The sequence below is a fragment of the Carassius gibelio genome, chromosome B11, assembly GCF_023724105.1.
Source record: "Carassius gibelio isolate Cgi1373 ecotype wild population from Czech Republic chromosome B11, carGib1.2-hapl.c, whole genome shotgun sequence".
Lineage (NCBI taxonomy): Eukaryota > Metazoa > Chordata > Actinopteri > Cypriniformes > Cyprinidae > Carassius > Carassius gibelio.
In genome coordinates, this window is record NC_068406.1 from 19,205,920 (window position 1) to 19,221,737 (window position 15,818).

General features: G+C 35.3%; 1 protein-coding gene across 16 annotated transcripts in view; it reads right to left on the reverse strand.

The window, feature by feature from the left end:
* LOC127967998 (membrane-associated guanylate kinase, WW and PDZ domain-containing protein 1) overlaps nucleotides 1–15,818 on the reverse strand; it is a 118,738-nt gene that overhangs the window by 35,035 nt on the left and 67,885 nt on the right. For 11 of the 16 annotated variants that reach the window (XM_052568801.1, XM_052568793.1, XM_052568794.1 and 8 more), the window contains 5 exons: nucleotides 8,348–8,467; nucleotides 6,215–6,421; nucleotides 4,288–4,504; nucleotides 3,147–3,229; nucleotides 2,425–2,460 (listed from right to left, as the gene is read on the reverse strand). In XM_052568801.1, the coding sequence (XP_052424761.1) occupies nucleotides 2,425–2,460; nucleotides 3,147–3,229; nucleotides 4,288–4,504; nucleotides 6,215–6,421; nucleotides 8,348–8,467 (663 nt within the window). The remainder of the gene's footprint in view (nucleotides 1–2,424; nucleotides 2,461–3,146; nucleotides 3,230–4,287; nucleotides 4,505–6,214; nucleotides 6,422–8,347; nucleotides 8,468–15,818) is intronic. The other 5 variants (XM_052568803.1, XM_052568802.1, XM_052568799.1 and 2 more) reach the window with 1 other exon arrangement.

Below are 15,818 nucleotides of genomic sequence, written 5' to 3' on the forward strand. Positions count from 1 at the left end.
AAACCTGCCAGTGCCAGTTTCTAATAGGCCAATGAAAGCAAAACACATTTCTAATTTTTTGTGAAAGCAAGAACTCATTATCTCTTCAGAGAAGCAATAGCAAATACATCCGACTACTTTAGTGCTCTAATGAATCTATAAATGTCAACCAACAATTACTTACAAATAACAATCTACTCGTCAACGATTCTCTCAGAAGCCTCTGTTTAATGCATCTTCACCTTTCTTGATCTTTCATGAGTTTAACAATTAATCAACAGGTGTTTTTTTTTTTTGTGTGAAATTTACACCATAGGATTTGCGCAAATGTGTAATGGACAAGCTGTCGATAAATCATTGTTGTATTTGAGAAAGCTTAAGTGTGTAATTTTTTAGATGTTAAAATAATTAGCTGGGGGTAAAAAATAAAGGCCTAAAAATCACTATAACTAAGCCATGTAGGTTCATTTGCCCAAAAGTGTAAACACTTTAATTCTGTAAAACATTCAGAACATTAGTGGCATCCCAGATGATACAGTATACATTATGCATTATGTATTTATCATCATGCATTGGAGTCTGAATTATCTGGAAATCTGAGGTTCTTATTGAAATCCGCAGTGACTCAGTATCACAATCACATACTACAAAATGGCTTAGTACAGTGCATACTTAGAAAAGTATGTGAATTAGGACATACCTATTGATCTGTCTGCACCAGATCACATAGCAACACAGGATCAACCAATGGCATGAGTTTGAGGGCGGGATTATATGTTTGTTTGACTAATAACAGCAAGGGGGAATTTTTGGGGAAACCTGTATAAACAATTATTTTTGCAGCTAAATAATTTGCTAACAAATTACAATTAGGTCCCATTACTTAATGCTATGATTTAACTTACATTACACTGTAAAAATCTCTTTAAAAAATGGTCAAATCACTGGCAGCAGCAGCTGCCAAACAAAAACATAAAATTAAGTTAATATATAAAATATATTAATTCAATGAGGGAAAAATCTTTGAAAAAACAGCTTTAAACTGTAAAATAATAATAATAAACAGTAAAATGACTGGCAGCTACGACTGCCAAACAAAAATTTTATAATTAAAGTAAAATATCATAATTCAAGGAAAATCTAGAAAAATTCAAGGAAAATTGTAAAATAACAGCGTTTTGCTCCAACACTTTTAATGAAAATTTATTTTAAATGATTGTTTTTGCGCTTAATTTGAATTCAATTTAATATTTAATAATGAATTAGTGTTGAAATGTAAAAAAATGTCATTGTTACCCGTTCACATTAACTAATGTCAACAAATGGAACCTTAATCTTATCCTTTTTTGTAGTTTCTTTTAAAAAATTATTAATGTAAAGAATTTGCATCATGAAATTTCACCAAACAAAATAATACAATTTAGAAATTATTCATTGACGTATATATATATATATATATATATATATATATATATATATATATATATATATATATATATATATATATATATATATATATATATATATATATATATATATATATATATATAGACTGGTTAAGAAGAGAGCGTTAACTGTCCACAAAAAGGAACTGTTAGCCAGTACGTCCTGTCCATCCCCCACATCATTACTGCGACTCTACTGACAAATTGGTCATCAATCTGTTTGCATCCCATCTTCCCTCTCTACAGGATCAAGTCTCTACCGTGTGACCGGATAGTCTCGTACCTACTGCCCACATCCCGCAGTCACGGCATCTATTTAATGGCTCCGATTTCTCAAATCAATAGCTTTTGACTGTGCTCTTCCAATCAGCCCCGGACACAAACACAGTGCTTCTCAAGGCCACTGCCTGCATCACCTAATCCATTACTAATGATGAATCAGCCCTTCAATTACAAAGGCACATTGAACAGCAGAGAGAGCTCTGCGTGTTGATATAGTGTGCTTTGACGATGCTAAAACCGATTAAAGCAACAAATTATTCAATGATTTGACTCTCACCGTTAGCTCGTCATAATAGTTTCGGATCTCTAGAGCTATTTGCATGCATAATGAAAACGGAACCACTCCCAGCTGCGAGAATCCTGAGTTAAACTGCAAATGCTTCAGCGGTAGAAATAGTAACAATGAATATTTTATACCATGCAGTGCCAATGACATCACAAGTGAACCTTGTTTGAAAGTAATGAAATGGGTTTTACGGTCGTTCCAAAATGAAAACCAAACAACTAGACTGAAACACAGCAGTGCAGGTGCACTGTGGGCAGACGTTACCCTTTGCACTGATCTGGGATCAATTGACGGGTGGGTTTTCATAATTAAGTTAAGCATTTGAGAGAAAACATCTGGTCCCAAAGCAGCACAGACGCATCGAGCTACCCCCCAAAATAACATGCAGGTTTAGTCTTTACGGGTTTGTTTCCCTGTGGAATAGTGGCCTACCTAGCTCATTGTCCAATTCCTCTGTATGTACCCCTTCTTCTCGAGAGAGAGTAAAAGGGGAGCAGGTGCGCACAAAGTGGGGCGAGAAAAAGAGAGGAAGGGTGTCAGAGAGGGTTAGTTAATTAAAAAAAAGCAAAATAACAACTTCAAGGCTTTATAATTATGCCACCATATTATATACACAATTGAAAAGTTGACGCAAATCATAAAATGTAAAATTAGTGGCATTTATTAACAGCTAAATGATCAGGATTGTGGCTGTTAATACAGGATTATTCAGCATAATCATAAAACTGCTCTTGAAATCACTCCAAGTTCCACTGCACAGGAAACCTGGAGGTTCAAAGGAGCTATTTGTTTTTGTGTGAGGAGATTCAATATAATCCAGACCCTCCTTATAGCATTATACCGGCTGCCTTAGTCATTTTGTCACAGGGTATGAGATTGGCTGTTATAGCTTTAAAAGCTCAAGAGCGCCATCTACAGGCTATGGTGAGATTACAATGGCTGATGTGCGGGCTTGAGCATGAATGGTTACCTAAAGGTCTAAAGCTGTATTTGCTATTGTGACAAACATTATTTAAAATTTTAGATTTGCAACACTAAAGGCATATGTATGCACAACACCACAAAAACACTTGCAAAAAAAAAGTGTTATGAATGCATGTCACCATGAAACGGATATTAGCACAAGCAAACTGGACAAAAACTGGTATCCATACCATCATCTTCACATTCCTCCAGGGGTTTCTGAGGTTTGTCCAGGCATCGGGGATCTATCCAGGATGTTGTCTTTGTGTTGTGGCTATGAATAGATGCAGAACACAGACAGTGAGGCATTGTTCTAAAATATGCCTGCAGAATAACATCCTGTGGCTTTTTTCTGCATCCCAGCAGGCGGGAAAATGTATACTAAAGTTTGACACTTCCCGACTTGATATCCGAAAAACTGCCAGTAGCAATATATAAGCTTAAAATAAGAAACACAAAACTGCTGTAACCTCAGGTATTTATAGTGCTGTCTGTCTATGCATAGAAATATCTCAAAATAGCGATAGCGCTTCCCAGAAGCATTAAAGGAATTTTGGACAATCGTGTGAAATGCACAGTTTAAAACGTAAGCATTTCATTGCTTTAAATTCAAAAGATCAAACCAAGTTGCATCTTCAAACAAATGATTGTAGAACTTTTCTTAAATCTAATATCTTTTGTATGACACCCATTTGAAAAATAAATAATAATAATAAAAATAAAAACACTAACAAACAATCATAAACAAGTTAACAAATATATTAAAGATTAAATATTATTGATATTAAATAAGATTATTAAAAAATAATTTACAACTTAAATAACACTAGCAAATATTGAATAACATTATTACATTATAACCAATTATCACAGATATTATGATAAAAATGAAAATACAGCTATTCTAATTTGTGAGAATGAAGTGACTTATTTATGCATTAACTTCTCTTTTGATTTTTTTTATTGATCTGTTGCCCTATAATTATCAACTTCCCTATATTGATTTATTTTACTATCCGTTACCCTATTTTACATATCTAAACATCTGACCATATTTGCTATTTATAAGTTTAATAAAAAAAAATACATATTAGTTAAATTTAGCCTTTTCCTTATTCGTTTTTGTTCTTAATTTATTTCAAATTGAATTTAAACATTTACTTAATTATCAAATATAATTATATTTTCAGTAGGAAAGTATGAAATCTAAAAATGTAAATGCTACTTGGTTTGATATTTTGCATTATTTATCCAGACATCTGTGCGTTTTTCACAAATTCCAAAAATGTTTTGTGGTCACTGTAAACGATAAAGGCAGCAGTTGGTTCTTACTCTATAAAGTAGACCTCTCCGCTCTCAGTGTAGGCCATCTCCCAGTTTTCGGGCAGAGGCCCCAGAGGGTCCTCTTCCGTGGGATAGCCGGGGTGTGTGAGTGTGTTCTGAGAGCTCTCCGTGGTTGACGCCGAGGTGTTGTTGAGCCTGTAGGGTTGAACGTAGTCGCGGGGGAAGGGCCGCACAGAGGGGTGGTCTTCCAGTTCACTCGAGTCTCCTGCATGCACACATAAGATCAGAACACAAATACAGACCCTCTCAGTTCAACAAGGCTCTGGTTCAGAACTGCATCCTAAATGACTGTGGCAATGTACTTTTGCTACAGCTAATGATTTGGAAAGCGGCACCAGGCCCACTTCCTGTAAACTGTTCACACTCTACTGTACACAAATACGCATACCGACACCTGGCTGTCTGACACTTTCCCACCCACACCACAAAATATAAATCAAAATCCCCTCAAATCAATAGGAGTATAAACAGTTAACACTTAACCTTCTTGAAGAGGTGAGGAATCTAAACAAATCAACTCTCAACTACATTGCACGGCACGCCTGACTTAATTTGCGGCTTTAAATCAAACCACTCTGCCAAATGAAAGCCATGAACATGTGTGAATAGGACAGCTTATTGCCTTTTCTAAATCAAGGGCCCTAGAATTAACTTGGATATTGAAAATAACATGCAATAAAAGAAAAATTATCATACAGTCAAATATACTCTTGATGTAAATGCTTACAGAAATGAGCTTGTGTAATAAGGAGCAGGCATTTACTGGTATTTACAACCGTTTTAGGTGATTCAATCAAGTTGTGCTGTTAACACCCAGTAATAGTGGCATGTCTCAAATGCGTCTCTATTGTTTAAATACTCAAGGTCAGTAAGATATAAATTCATTCTTTTATTCAGCAAGCGTGCATTCAACTGATCAAAAGTGACAGTAAAGACATTGATTTGAAATAAATGCTGTGCATATGTACTTTCAAAAATCCTGGATAAAAATGCTTCACATCCACCGAAATATTAACTGTTTTCAACTGATAATAATATGAATTTGTTTCTTGAGCAGCAAATCAGCATATTAGAATGATATTATTAGAAGTAATGGTGCTGAAAATTCAGCTTTGCCATCACAGGAATAAATAATATTTAAAAATATATTAAAATAATTATTTTTTAATTTAACTTTAAACTTATTTAACACTATTACTGATTTGAATTTATTTTTGATCAAATAAATATTAAGCATTACGCAGTTCTTTAAAAAAAACTGAACGATTGTGCTGGTGTGTTACTTCATAAAGCACAAAAAAAAGCACTGCTTCCGAATATACTCCTAGTTTCTGATCGAACAGCAAATGTGACATTTAGAATGCTCTGCATTACTGTAGTTGAGAAGTTTCATTAATTAAACCTTAAAAGGTGTGTACCTACCCAGATTGGGTAAATGTTTTCCTTTAGCACAATAATTGATTGACAGGTCAGTGGGCGGTGCTTCATTGTTGTCCAGTTCACAATGTGCACACTGTAAATATAATCTGAGTAACAGAATCGCATCACAAAACTGTTGACTCCTATGTTTAGTGCTGTGCACTTTTGATCAGATTACAGAAGATGTCAATACCTTTCATCGACCAGCAGCTATATCACACGGCAATCTAATCACAAAATGTAACCCATCAAATACTCTGATACAGAGTGTGAAGGTTGGTAGAGCATAACTGTCATATCAATAAATATAGACAAGGAGAGTCCATCTTGGGGTTTTCAAACACAAACAAAACCCCCTACTACAGCCAGATGGCGCCCTTTCCCCCTTCCTCCCTGAATCGTAATGGCGAAGGAAAAGGAAAGCAACAAAGAGGCATCACTCATGCCTTCTCCCATGTGCCAGACGGAAAGGCAAACAAATCGGCTCGCTGCTGACCTGTGAAGCTACTGTTCATTTCAGGAACCTCATCATCATCCTCAGTCTCTGTAGGCACTATTCCAGCATTTTGCATCTCATTGTAGGACTTGGTTCGGCGTGGGGTCGACGGCTGGGAACCAGGAAGGCTGTCTTGCAGAGCATCGCCAGTAATCACTTTCCCACTAGGGGGCTGGCTGGGCGGCTTGGGTGTTCCATAATAGTTACCTAGGCAACAAGAGGATATTACCAGCATTCAGAACAGGAGGGTTAAAGGAAATGAAAGACATGATGATGTGGGATTTTGAAAATGCTCTAATATGAAAATGACTGCTTGTCTTCGTGAAGTTTGTGCAAGGGAGATAATGGTGTCAGTGTTGGCCGGACAATCAGGTGGTAATGAGCGCATACAACGGACAGAGCTGTCTGCCTGAAAGAAAAGCACTTCACATCATTTCAATCAGAGTAATACATCTGGATTTCAGCAATGTCGGGCCAAGTGATAAACCTTTATATTAATAAAGAGATTCATTTTGACGAAACAACAGCAGGATGGAGTAAATATAAAGATGTCAAGATGTGTCATTTGTTAGGAATCCAATGATTGAACACTTTTTTCCATGTTTTTTTAATGTGAATTTTTTGTATCAATTATAATTACACATACATTCATACATATATATATAGTGGTGGGCATAGATACATTTTTTTAATCTTGGAATTAATCTAGATTAATCTAGATTAAAATGGCTCATTTGAATTCTACCGAAGGCATTCAGAATATGTGTGCTACCCAAATAATTACTAAATGTAACGTTAAGTCTTTGAGAACGGGTTTCTCAAGCCAGGTGGTGCATTAGACCAGTGGCTCATCTCCTGTTTCCAAAATGCATCACACAGTGCTTGAGAAAGCTGTAAACGAATTCCACAAGGCACAAGGTGCAAACAACCTTACGCCTGTTTCACACATAATCCGTCTGCAGTGCGTATGCGTTTCGTATTTTTTTACGCACCCATGTTAACGGATTTCAGTGTTCACGCGATTGCGGTCCATCAGTTGTGTTCCAGGAGTGGTGCGTCTGCAGCGATCGTTTACGTACAGAGTAGCAGATTTTATTTTAGAATAAAAAAGTAGTAAGATAATATGTTACAATTTTATATAAATAAGAATTATTAAGGTTATGAGCTATTTCTAGGTCAGGTCACTTATTGAATAAGTACATTTGTGACATTGACAATCTGAAAATATTGGATTAAAGATGTTAAAATAAATAATTATTTGTGTACCGATCAAATACAGGATTTTAACCACTGCGCAAGTGGAACTTCATTGGAGGCTTCCAGTTTTATATATCTTTACTTTTAATTTTAAAAAAGTCCCGTCTTTCAAATTATGTCTACTTTATCAGGAAATTAAAACATTAAATGGAGTTTGGACGCTCTTTGATGTGGCATGACATCACTTTATAAGTGCGTCATTTCAAACTGTAGTGCGGAGCGTGAGCACAATCATCGATTCCTCTTTACTAATTGTTTTAATGTAAAATGAACATGAATGAACATCTTATGCAATCACTCTTTAAGTGTTTCAACCATGGAAAGACATCAATAAAACAGCTTGTAAACTACATGTCACGTAGCATTTCATTTACCTCAGGCAAGTCATCATTGTGATGTCTTAACTAATACTATTTATGTTTCTATAAATCTGTTGTGAAACAAGTTATGACAGCCACTGTCTAAATTAATATATTTCAACAACAAATAGAAGTGTTATAATTTAGAGGTTAATTTAAAAACTGCATTATGTGCAGTTTACATGTTTTAATATTTTGTTTGCATATTAATGAGTAATTCAATGTAAGTTTGGGCTCTGTTGTTAATTGTAAATTTATAGTAATGTAAAAGGGCTCCCAATAGTTTAGAGCATATGCTGAGATTTATTTTTTGTTTTTTTTTGTTTTTTTTAAACAACAATTTTATTATAATTGACTGTATTTAAAGAAATATCATATTCTTCAGTAAACCACTGTTTAATAAAATAAAAAATAAAAACTTAAAAAAAAAAAGGTATTCTGGCAATAAAGTAACATTGTAAAGTATAATAGCCAATCAAAAAGCATGTGTGTTTAAACTCTATAGATTGCAGTTTACCTTCGTAAGATCCGATCTCCAACAGTGTCCCACTCTGTTCAAGCTTGAGAAACTCATCCACTGACAAGAAATTGTAATCTACTCCTGGCACCTCTCCGTCACGAGGGAGGCGGGTCGTACCTGTGACCGGCAAAAAATAAGAAAGATCCCATAAGAGACTGACATCATGGAACCGCTAATTTATGCTTAAAACCACATATACACAATGTCTATGATTACCACCTACATCAGGGCCAACAACAACATGCTACAGTCTACAGGCTCCTGGAAGCCAAACGCTGGGTGTGAACGCAGTGTGAGAGAGCTTTGCACAGCTAAAAGTGAAGATGTTGTAACACCTTGATGATAATTGGTTGTAGGAGAGCAAAGTGTGGCTCCAGCCCCAACTGTATTGCTCTAACTACATATTAGATTAAAGCAGCTTTAAGGATCAAAGAGTCCATACGGCTGCTCTGCCTCCTCTATCACATTCCCTTACACCCCGTTTAGACCTCGTGTTAAAATCCATCTCAGGCAAGCCCATACAAATGGTCAGTACTAAATACGGGTGTAAATAGGGTTCAAATACAACTGTAAAAGAACAGCTACTGACCTGAGTGTGTGAGAGTGAGAGAGAGAGAGAGAGAGAGAGAGAGAGAGAGAGAGAGTGTTTTTGGGGAGTTGTAACATGACATTTTACAACCTTATATTTTCATAAGGTCAAATTATCTGGCATTTAAAATTTTTTTTTTAAGAATTTAAGAATTTCACATTTTTTTTTAAAGAATTTAATTCCATTAAATTAATAAAATACATTGCTATATATTGGAGTATAAATAAAAACATGTCATTGTGATGCAATTGTTTTGATCTAGTTAAGAAAAATGTATATATCAAATATTAATATAAATCAATATGCAGTACAAAAAAAGAGTGTAAATTACCCCAATAGTAAACAAGGCCTCATGTATTTCCTTTTTTTCCCCTTTCTTTCTCCGCACATTGTATTTAAATGGACTCTGATAGCCCAAGAGCATGTTTATTAGACACTATGATCGATCATAACATCATCCACGCAAACAACACTCGCGCAGAAGTGAAGTGCATTTGCCCCTTGCGTTGTACCCATAATCAATATCTCAGCTGTCATAAATCCTGACCTGTCTTATCAACACAACAGTATTTATTTGCACTTGGACACTGGGGTCTTCTGCAGCTATTTGTGATGCTGAAGGTTAAGACGGTGGCCTGGCTGTCACCGCATTTCCCACGCTTGTCCCATTGCGTGCTGTATCTCCCCATCACATGATGAAGCTGATGAATAGATGATATAAATAGCGCCCCACGATGGGAGATGCTCTTTGGCAGCCATCTTAGTGACACTGGTGATAAATCAATGATGTGATCAACAACCTCACAATGTAATTTTCTTTTTGGTTTACAGGCCTTTTCGACTAGTGTACACCACAAGCCCCAAGTCCCACAACTGAAAAATGTATTACGGTTTCTACAACAATATTAACCAGCACAATTGTTTTCAACATTGATAATAATAAGAAATGCTTCTTCAGCAGCAAATCAGCATATTAGAATGATTTTTGGAAGATCATGTAACACTGAAGACCGGAGTAATGACTGCTGAAAATACAGCTTTGCATCACAGGAATATATTACATTAGAAAACATATTTCAATAGAAAACAGATTGATTAAATTGTAAAAGAAAATGCTATTGGTCAAGCCAGAAGCTGACAACACGGCCTGCTCAAACAAATGAGAAATATTTTGATAGCAACACAGAGATGCGAATATACTAGCTTTAGATGCTCAAGAAGCATTACACATCATCTTCATGTTATGACTGTATTAGTGGTATATTTTCACCTTCACCTCACTAACTGAATCATTCAATAACAACACCCTAGTTCTGCTCTTATGGACATTAAATAGAAAACAAAGCACTTAGGTTCATATATAGTATACACTTTACACAACATGCACAAATGTGAACCATTGTCACTATTGCAAGCAGAAAAATTAATTCACAAATATATAAATAGCATAAGTGTCACATGATGATATATTTTCTTGTTGCTAGGGACAACCTTTGAAGGATACAATCTCCGAGAGCCTCGTCTATCATTTCTGAGGGGATCAAACCATTTTATATCAGACACACATTATGCCACACAGTGGAAAAAACAGCCTCAGAAATGAACATTGTGAAGGCAAGCACCTTTATGAACTTTTATATCATGCATGCAGTTGGTTTGTATTCGCTAAATAGCTTTTATTGTTAGGTATCATATGAACTTTGAGTCACTGACATATTTTAGCAAATTTTTATTTATAGATTTTTTTTTTTACCCCATGGTTGTGTGTGGTATGACGCCCTAAATAAAATCTCACAGGAACCTCAATTTTTTTCACATCACCTTCAAATTTGTTACATAACCTATTTAGACACAAGGCTTTAATTTTATACCAATTTTAGAGTAAAACCTGTTATGTAAAATATTAATAATAAAATAAAATAAAATTAATATAGCGCAGATTATTTACAGTACATTTAAACTTCTATAACTTTTTGATACTTACTTTTTTTTTTACTTCAAAAATCTGCTAATTTTCTTCTTTGAAAAGAGACCAACCTTATGTTTTAATTCTAAAGTGTTCATAAATTACAGCAGTTTAAGTTTGGATAGTGCACTTTAATGCCCATTTAAAAAAATGGGAGGTGACAGTTAAGGGGTTAAAGAAATTTTAAACAATGTTGGTAACCAAAGATTTAGTTATAACTGACTTCCACTGTAAGATTGAAAAAAAAAAAAACACTCAATAATTTCTTTAATTTTCCCAATTGACATTCTGTTTGGTACCTCAAATCCATGAATTTTCCACAATGTTTTCAGTCATTTGTGAAAAGTAGATAAGGACTCAAATCGATTTGCTAACAAAATTGACAATTTTATTTAAATTAAAAATCTGCTGTTGTGGAAATCATAATACACGTTTTCAGGATTCTTGAATGAATAGAAAGTTCAAAAGACCAGTCATTATTTTTAACAGAAAACATTTGCAAAAGAATAGTGTCTATGCTTTTCAGAAATATCCATGATTTACCCTACAATTTATAGTCCATTAATTTCCATGACTTAAAAAAAAGCTCACTGGGTGCCCAAGTGCTAAATGGACCAAAGGTGAGGAGCAGTGACAACAAGCATCACAATCTGCAGCTGTTCGATCCCAGCCTACACACACTCATCAGTTTTGGGTCAGCGATTGTGAACAGAAGAGGTTACTGTCACCAAATGGCATGATCCAGGGCCAAAAAGAGTAACAATTACCTAATGGGGGTTTACAACCCTCTGCTAAATAATAACCCCATCACTGACACACATGCGTCTCAGGCTGTAGCAGCTACCACATTGGCTGCTCGCTGTTTTTCCCCAAGCAGTGAAGTGTATGTGTGGCTGGAGACATTCTCTCTCCGGAAAAGAACAGTGGTGCTTCACAATGAATCAGCATCAGGAGTTCCCACAATGCAGCCTGGGAACATCCAACACGTCCATACACACACTCAAATATAACTTCAAACTATATTGGTATATTATGCGCAATGTGGACAGTGCTTTTAATGGAAGTCATTTTCCTTCTCAGAGTTAAAATAATAATAATAATAATAAATAGTAATTGTGCATTTATATGGAACCATGTTTTACCAAAGAATTTAAATAAGTAGCTGTGACAACTCAGAAAATTCTGAGATTAGCTATATATATATATATATATATATATATATATATATATATATATATATATATATATATATATATATATATATATATATATCTCAATTCTGACTTGTTATTCAAAATAGTGAGATATTAACTCAGAATCATGAGATACAAATTTAGGATTGAGAGTTATATACTCAGAAATGTGAATTTTGAATTAAGTCTTGCAGTTCTTGACTTTCTTTCTCAGAATTGCAAGATGTTTATAATTTGAAATCGCAAGATAAAAACTTGCAATCTGTGATAAAAAGTCTAAATTGTGAAGTTGTGAAAATATTTTTTTCAAAAGTCAGAATTCCGAGTTTACATCTCGTGATTTAAATCTTGCAACTAAGACAATTTCTGCAGACTTTATTCTCACGACTTGAATTGTGAGATAGAGTAACAACAACTGTGTTTTTATTCCGTGGTGAAAACGGGAGTACATTTTCACAATTGCCAGCATATTTCTTACAATATGACAGTTATTTCTCATAACTAAAACTTTATATATTTGAGAATATTTATATTTTTATTGCATAAACATTTTAAAATTTCTTACATTTACCTTTTTCTTTACTCAAAGGTGGAAAAGGGAAATTCTATCATCGTCCTTCCCAGAAAGGAAGTTTTAAAGATCCATCATATTTACTTTTTTTCACGTTTTCCTCACAAGGGTGGATTGTAAACCATCTTCAAAAGGTATTTTCACAGAAAACAGCATTATACCTCACTCTTCTGATATAAAAGATAGACTGGAAAGTTGCGCAACACAAAGACCATTTATGGAAAAAAAGTTCCGGGTCATTCTGTAATCGTCACAGTTTTGATGTAACTGCTATGAGGGCATTAACATATTACCTCCAACATTTACACATCAACAGCTGTTCAGTATTCAACAACACGGCCTGTCTTGATGAATGACAGTGTGAACTACACCAGTAGTTTTCATATGCAAAGAAGTTAGCCAATCATAACAAAGGCCATTTACATTTAGATGCCTTAGATAAAGATAGTTACTTAAAACAGCCTGTTTAATTCTAGAGGTCACAGAGAGGGTGTAAAATGGTTTTGTAAAATAAAATACAGACAAAAACCTGGGCTAACATTTTAAGTGTGCTTCAGAGAAAATATACAGTGCATCAAAGGTGTAGATAAAATGCACTGCATCCCTCTCTCTGTTTTATGATAAATGTAAATGTTTTCAGTCTGTTCTTGGCCTAGGTGTAAGTCAAGGTCTGGCAGGTCTGGATGAGATGTTGACATGCAGTCTGATTCTGGATCAGTCTGTCAGCCAGTAATCCCCTTTAGACCCCATGTAGCTTAAACCTGGCTGAGCAGTTGACTCCACTAATGACTGATTCTGGATCTGTCCGTCATATTGAACGGCCGTTCTTCCTCTCACCTGTGAGCTAGCATCAGTCTGTCCTCTCTACAGAAGGAAATCTGGATAAATACCACTTCCTACATGAAGATTTAAAGGAGAGGTAGCTTCACTTATTTTAATAAGTATAATCAAAATAATTGACACATTTGCTTTTAGAGGAGTAGTTCAATCATAACATAAAATTTCATCATTTACTCACATCATTTCAAACCCAAACTACTTTTGTTTCTTCCATGGAACACAAAAATGCTTTTTTCCACAATCAAGGGGAGGAGGAGGCTGGAACCGGCGGACACTCAAACAAAGCTTCAATAATAAAACAAACACAAAACAATGCGACAGCACCTCACAGATGACTGTCGCGCACAAACAAAACCAAAACACAAAATAAAGTCCAGACCTGGTCCTCTCTCATCCTTCACTGTCGTCGCTCCTCTTTTGTATCCTTCCGATCTCCTCCGTGGGACTCGAGACCGGTCAGTGGAGCAAGTGTCGCTCATTTACAAATCATTTACAAAAAAATGTCTTCACTAATTACAGTGGACTGGGACTGAATTATTTAAGCTACAAAAATGATCATGACATGTGACAAACTGACCGAAATCTATCACCAGATCACTGAGTCAGTGAGTTAAACAGGTTCAGCCTGTTTTGTGAATGAATCATTCAGATTTTGTTTGTGCAAAACAGATCAAATGTTTCACTGAACACACCAAAATGAGCAATTGAAAATCTTGTTTGGACTGTCATATGACATTAGAAGACTTCGAATATAGCTCACGATTGTGTTTTTGCATCATAATAGATTAGCTTTTGAACAAGCACATTTTTTTTAAATTACATCTTAAGTATTCCATGGAAGAACGAAAGTCATGTGGATTTGGAATGAATTTTAATTTTGGGGGTGATTTAATCCTTTAAGTGAACATGTAGTTAAGGACAAGGACGGAATCTCAGAGCTGTGTACGGAATTGGAATGAGTGCAGTGATTTGGCAGCAAAAACAGAGGCTCATTCATTCTTAATGAAAGACCGGTCCCTATTTTAAGGCATTTCTCATCAAGTGTCTCAAATGACACAAAGTTTCAAGATTTCAATGCCCCAAAAGGAATAAATAAATATAGAATTCATTCCAGGATGTGGTAGATTACTGAAAAAGGAAAAACATTTCCATGCCAGGTCTATCTTTTTTTTCCACAAAATGGAGCCTGATCTCTCTACACATCTTTGCGTATGACATAAATACATGCAGTGGGTAAAAAATAGCTGCACTGTGAAGTGCTAAGCCAGCAAGGAACCTGAAAGCACCAAAGGCAGACATATTTAACATCACACATTCTAAAATACATCAGAAAAACTACAATGCCATGTGCACATCAAGCACACAAACAAGCTCTAAAAAAAGCCATGTCTGATAAATCAATTTTATTTTAGTGGTTGAGATTGCAGGAGCACTGCAGTACCCAGCTTTGTGTTCCTGAAGCCCCTAGTTCAGGTTTCTGATATGACCTACAATCGACACATCACAGGACTTCATACAGGTTTGGAATGACATGAAGGTGAGTAATGAAGGTGATTTTGATCCTCTGAAGCATTGTTTGGCAAGACCAATTCACAAGCACAATCTCAGAGTCACTATTTTGAATTCAGGAGAAGACCCTGTAGAGTTCTGCTCCATCAAGCTTCAAATTCCTTTAAACATCTCAAGCATCAAACTTCATTGACTCACAAGCCTAGGAAAGATTCCTTCAGATTAGTTGTCACCAAACAAACTGTAAAACCCACTGCCCTTTTAAATATCTTTTTGGTTTTCTAAATCTGGTCAAATCTTTCACATTGTTCTTTGTATTGTTGTAAAATACATTAATGAAACAAGTATATGTATTTATATATAAACTATAAAATTAAAAGACATTTCTTTTAACTGCATAGCACAGTAATGAAGGCAGCAACATAGATAGGAATCCAATATATATGTTGCTGCCTCTATTACTGTGCAATACATTAGATTATTAATAGTATTATTGGACAGAACATGAAACACTAAATAATCTTTCATTGCACAAAATAATTATAATACGAAAAGCTCCAATCCAGAGCAGCACAAAGTGCTTACGCACACCCCGTTTGCAAAATAATGCGCTTAAAACAGTATGGAGTCAAAGTGTGCAGCGCTCCACATAGAGAAGTTCAAAGCACAAAGGAAAGGGATAAGGATGTGTCGTTTCTTTTCCTACTATGGAAGTCAATGAGAACCGCTAACTGTTTGATTACCAGCAATCTTCACAGTATGTTCTTTCATTGCCGCGTTTCCACCGAAATTACCCGGAA